The sequence below is a fragment of the Zingiber officinale genome, chromosome 7B (assembly GCF_018446385.1).
Source record: "Zingiber officinale cultivar Zhangliang chromosome 7B, Zo_v1.1, whole genome shotgun sequence".
Taxonomy (NCBI): domain Eukaryota; kingdom Viridiplantae; phylum Streptophyta; class Magnoliopsida; order Zingiberales; family Zingiberaceae; genus Zingiber; species Zingiber officinale.
In genome coordinates this window covers 115,577,729-115,583,339 of record NC_055999.1, presented here as the reverse complement: position 1 = coordinate 115,583,339, position 5,611 = coordinate 115,577,729, and the positions used below count along the sequence as shown (strand labels likewise).

At 48.3% G+C, this 5,611-nt stretch overlaps 2 protein-coding genes across 3 annotated transcripts in view; one reads left to right on the top strand and one right to left on the bottom strand.

Moving 5' to 3' along the window:
- Positions 1-219: 219 nt before the first annotated feature.
- Positions 220-2,384, bottom strand: LOC122007052. Its single transcript, XM_042562814.1, has 4 exons — positions 1,515-2,384; positions 1,287-1,439; positions 1,134-1,225; positions 220-1,064 (listed from the first exon to the last, which is right to left on the bottom strand). Exons 1-4 carry the CDS (start codon positions 2,214-2,216, stop codon positions 410-412), a joined length of 1,602 nt encoding a protein of 533 aa, XP_042418748.1. The 5' UTR covers positions 2,217-2,384; the 3' UTR covers positions 220-409.
- A 2,176-nt stretch (positions 2,385-4,560) lies between these two features.
- Positions 4,561-5,611, top strand: part of LOC122007051 (DUF21 domain-containing protein At1g55930, chloroplastic-like) — a 55,258-nt gene continuing 54,207 nt past the window's right edge. For both annotated transcript variants that reach the window (XM_042562813.1, XM_042562812.1), the window contains exon 1: positions 4,561-5,226. In XM_042562813.1, the coding sequence (XP_042418747.1) occupies positions 4,600-5,226 (627 nt within the window). In that variant the 5' untranslated portion in view covers positions 4,561-4,599. The remainder of the gene's footprint in view (positions 5,227-5,611) is intronic.

Genomic DNA, 5,611 nt, shown 5'->3' with positions numbered 1-5,611 from the left:
TTTTTCTCAGTTTGTATCCTTTTTTCCTGTCTAGTGATACAATTCTGCTAGCGAATAGAAGCAATGAGGAAGAAGATTCAATTTTCAAGTATGAGATGCAATACATCTCAGGACGAACAAGCCATCTTCAACTCAAAGTGAAAACCATGGTGCTTATGGCAATCACTGCTTCAATTTCCACTTCTGCCCCTCCATTTTCGCACAAGGAACCCTAACTCATACCATCAACAAGCATTTTAGCCTTCATCAAGAATTACAACATAATGCTAACGCAATTTTACAAGGAATCAATTGTGTTTAGGACCCTTCTACAGAAAATGGTGGGCATTGACAACATGAACCCAAAGAAGTAACTCTTTCCTGAGCAATTCATCTTCCAAAGCACTCAATCAAGGAATCAACCATGCGATCAGTCCTCATCTGGCACACTCATGCTCTCCAGCGCAATGGCTGCACTCTCGACATGCTGCAGAAGAATGCCGTAGATCTTCCTCCTCACTCGCCGGCATGCCTCCACTTCTTCACCCTCCGTCCACATCTTGTCTCTCCCTTTATCCCTTGGCCAAGTTGAGTCCTTGCTGGTGATGTTGTTCAGCCAGTCATCCACCCTCTTCAGTTGGCACAAAAGGGCAGCTACTTGGGCCTCGCACGAGTCAGACCCCGATCCACTTACAGAATCGAGAAATCTTTCGAGATACCGCAGGAACCGTCTGTTGAACTCGCACTGCAATGCATTTGAGGCCACCAAGAGGTTGCCCACCTTGGATGATGCATTGTTCCTTGGCTTGAAGCTTGGCACGCAAGGATAGCTTGAGGCCACTTGTGAATCTTCAGTTGCATTGTTCATTTGAGTTGGGGGTTTTGCGAGATCCGATTCAATGGCTGTTTTGATCCACAAGGTGGCACAGCTTTTCCTCTCTGACGCAACCTGGGACGATTCGTTCGGTTTCCACAAAGATTGCACGATCAATCTCATCTGTGCCAGCTCCCGGTGGAAGTTCAAGAAGCTGTTTACGACACGCTGCGGATCGCCATCCTTATCGACTTGCAGCTCTGCGTACAAGCTACAAGAGGCAAAATCTGAGGAGAAATGCAAGGAGCTGAACAAGTTAGTTAGTCTTCTCCAATCTTACTTGAGGCACTCGATCAGTTTCTCTGAGGCAGAGGCTTCCAGCAATGAGTCTATGGCAGCCTGAAGAGCTGTGTCTCGTTGCCTCATGACCTCCTGCAAAGGTGGAAGCTATGGAGCCATGAAAATGGAGGAGAACGCGACGCAAAACTGTTACCTTTCCCTGCTTGATCAGGAATTTCGTGCCGTGATGTGAAGAACCCAAAGAACTGGATATGGAGGAGGTTTCTGAATCAGGGAGTTTGCGTTTCGTAGGACTTGCAGGCAAATTGAGAGATTTCTCAGTGTTTCTCGAGGTGAAGCTGCAACGCTGAGGAGAAGATTTACAGGTTTTGGTCGATCAGTCGGAAGAAATGGAACAGTTCGTGTTGAATTGGAGTTGTACCTTGGCGCCGGTGTTCCAGCTTTTCCTCGGCCGGAGCACGAACTTCGAGGAGGAGGAGGGGGATGAGGAGGAGGAGGAGGTGAAGGAAAATCTGGAGTCGTCGGAATCGTAATTCTCGTCGTCGACGGAGAGGCCGGTGGTCATGTTGATGGATCTCGGTAAAGGGGAAGTGGTGGGGGAGGAGGTGAGGATGAGATTGAGGGTCTGGTGGCGGTCGTCGGCGAAGGAGTGGCTCCTCGAATGCCTCTTTTTCTTCTCCGGTGGAGGGACAGGGGGCGTGGCGGCGGTGGGGCGGAAGACAGGGGAGGACTTGGGGGCAGGGGAAGGGTGAGCGACGTCGACGGTGTCGTGGTTGCAGGGGTGGCGGCCGGAGAGCAGGCGAAAGTCACGGAGGACGGGGACGGGGGAGGCGGGCTCGAGGCGCCGGGTGTTGATGAGCTGGCCGATCTGGAGGCGGTCGGCGAGGATGAGGTCGTTGAGGTCGGGGGAGAGGGAGACGAAGGTGGAGTGGGAGGCATCGGAGACCTTGACGTAGAAACCCCGGTCGGGGCGGAGGTCGGGGCCAGAGAGGGCGGGGACGATGCCGGTGATCTGCAGGACGGAGGGCGGCTCGTGGAGAGGGCGTCGAGGCGGGGTCCCGCTGGAGGGGGCGTCTATGTCCTGGAGGAGGCGGAGGAGGACGCCGGGGCTCAGCGAAGCCATGGGAGGAGGCGGAGGAGGGGCCCCACCGCGTTCCTTCGACAGAAGGGGAGGTGGAGGGGAGGGAAGGTGGGGAGTTGGCGCCAAAGGGGGAAGCCGGTCCCACCGAGTTTGATGGCGGGAAGCGCGTCGGTCGGTCGGATGGACTCCAGTGACGATTGGTGGGAGGAGGAGAAACAAAACAGTTGGCAAGTTTGGGAATGGCTTGGATTTCCTAAAATAGATAAATTAAAATGTTTTTACAATTGTTTAGGAAAATAGACGTTCAACGTTTTTGGATTAATAAATACATATTTTCAGGGAAATGTATAATTATTTTAAGGGAAAAATAAAAAAAAAATCTTTTAGGGGAAAATATATAATTATTTTGGATTAATAAACTAATTCAATGTTTGCGCATGACTTCAACCAAGAGCCTGGTGTGCCCCTTCTTCCCTATCAATCTCTTGCTTCAGAGGATCTCTAGATCCATGATCTCTAGATTAATTCGGTATCCCTATTCATTTATTAATAGGATGGATTATATTTCATCTATTAAATAGATGGGTCTAACTCACCCTACCAATAATTAGATATGACCTCCCTGATTCAAAAGATCCTGAGAATCTGCTTATTTGCTTTGGTTGAGGATTCACTTGCAAACTAGTATTTTACCCGACACAAGTGGGAAGAAAGAGATGAAGCGAGACGAATGAATGAAGTCCTTACGAAGTTAGAGTGGAGAAGGAAAATGCACCTCACTATGTTTAAATTAATTTATCAGATGAATCTGAAAGCATGAGCGAGTGTAGCATCTACATCCAGACCTATAAAATACTATTAAATTAAAATATTATTTTTTAAATTTAATCAAAATTATTTAGTCAACAATAATTCCAACTTAATAAACATTAATTTAATAATATTATAATAATTTTAATCAAAATTTAGAACAATTTAATTAAAATGCTATTTGAACAAATATATATATATATATATATATACACATACACAAAATTGTTATTACCTTTTGCTACGGAACCATACGGACAAACTCACGTAGCATATCTTTCTCATTATTTCTTATCGCGCCACAGCAATTTTTCCTTATTTTATTTTCCTCTCGTCGTCGCCGAAGCCTCGCGTTTCTCCTCGCCGCCACTGCAATTTCTCACAGCGCCTGCTCTCTCTCTCGCCGCGATCCTCCTACATCAGTCTGGAGCTCAAAAGAGAAAAATGAAACAAAGAGAGGAGGCATTAATTCAAAGTCAAGCCGGTGATATTAACAAATATTTTAGGAGAAATAGCAGAATAGAAAGAGAGGAATTAGGTGATAATTTGGTGATTGAAGAACAAAGTCACAATGAAAATGAGGAATTGGTTGACGCCGCCAATTTGATCGCGGCGAATGCTAACTTAGAGGCAGACTCTCAACATGAAAATTTAGCTTCAACTCTGAATTTGCAGCATCCTGAAAATTGGAATAACATCAGTCAAAAATTGAGAGATTACTTAATAGAAATGGGTCCAAAAAGAGTGAATGATTTTTTGTTTCCCAAGGATAGTAACAATAGACAGTCCGCTCCGACTCCGGTGCGACTAGATCCTCAGCAGCCGAGACTTGCAGGTCGACGGTGGAATATGTGACCGATGATCCCCAGGTTTGCTGCCGAGTGGGTCCAGGCGGCCGAAGGCGTCGGCAGGGGGCAGGTGGTGAGCCGGGGCGGTGAGCGGAGAGAGAGAGAGAGAGCAGGCTGAGGCGAGAGAGCAGGCGCGGCGAGGAGGATCTCGAAGCTTCGACGAGAGACTTCTGTGGCGGCGAGGAGGGCAGTGGGCAAGTGCCCTGCGGGGGCGTGGTGAGCATTGCGGTGACACACAGAGAGCAGAGAGAGAGACAGGCTGCGGAGAGAGAAGAGCAGGAGGGCGGTGGGCAGGTGGCTGGGGGGGGGGGTGCGCGGTGAGCATTGCGGAGAGAGAGAGAGAGAGCAGGTTGCGGCGAGGGAGAGAGAGTAGGCGCGGCGAGGAGGATCTCGAAGCTTCGGCGAGAGACTTCTGTGGCGACGAGGAGGATAGCGGCGAGAGAGAGAGCAGGCACGACGAGAGACTGCTGTGACGGAGAGGAGGAGGAACGTGAGGCTTGAGGCTTTGGCGGCGACGAGAGGAAAAGAAAATAAGGTAAAATAGGAGAAAGATATGCCACCTGAGTTTGTCCGTATGATTTTGTAGTAAAAGGTCCATAGGATAATAATTATATATATATATATACTAAAAATGTGATGTCAAAATAATAATTTAAAAAAAACACAAAATAACTTTAATGCGAGATAAACTATATAAGAGACGCCGTCGCCGAACAACCAATGCCATCGCCAGTCTAATTATTTCTCTCGACCTTGCCCGCGCTAGGATGCCCTGCCTCCGCCCAATCCCCCTCCGCCCATCCCCAAACCCTAGCGCCAATTCACCCTCCCTCCATTCCAGACCACCAATGCTTTCCGCCGCCTTCAGAACTTCCCTCTTCGCCCGACCCACGCCCAGGGGCCGCCTCGACAACCGCACTCCCATTTCTTGTCTTCCTCTCAGAATTTACCCTCCCCCGATTCGATCCTGCAACGGGCGCAGGAGCTTTCTTGCCTCCATTTCCAGGAGCCTCTGCTGTTCCACTGGCAGTAGAGTCGCCCGTTCGCCAGTTGGCAGTGGTCTTGATTCCGATACGAGAGCGATGCCTTCCTCGGACCAGAGAGTTCCAGTTCTTGAGCTGGTTCGATCGCGGGGTTTCCGTTCTCTGCTTGCGATGATTGCCTGCGGGTTACTCGCGGCAAACTGTGGCAGAGTTCTTGCTGCAGAGGGAGTTGCGGAGTCTGGCATTCTGGCGTTTGGTTCCAAAAAAGCAGTTTTTAGTGGGTCGTGGCCTAAGTTGTTACAGGTTCTTGGCGTGCTTCGGGAGCAAGGTTTGTTTTTGGCTGCGCTGCTAGGGATTTCTGCCTTCTTTTCTATGGCGGAAACTTCCATCACGACTCTGTGGCCTTGGAAGGTGTGAAAAATATCGTCTTTTTAGTCTCAGTTATCCTGGATGCGCATAAAGTTGTGCAATTCTTACCTTTTGCAGTTTCGCATAGCATCCGCTGAATCTAATTTTAGGTATAAGATTTAGGTCGCCTGGAAAGATGTTTCGCTGCTTCAATTTTTCTGCTTTATTTTCTGTGGTAGAAACATCCATCATTTTACTGTGGTTTAGTAAGGAATATCGTGCTTTTATGTTAGTGGCTGTACATAGAGGATGGACGATCGTCTAATGCATAAGGCATCCATGGCATTGATCCCTTATGATGCTATTCGAAGTTTCAAATAGAATTTTCTAAATTTATGTTAGGTTGAGGAGTTAGCATCACATGGAAAAAGACATCTTGTTTGCTTGT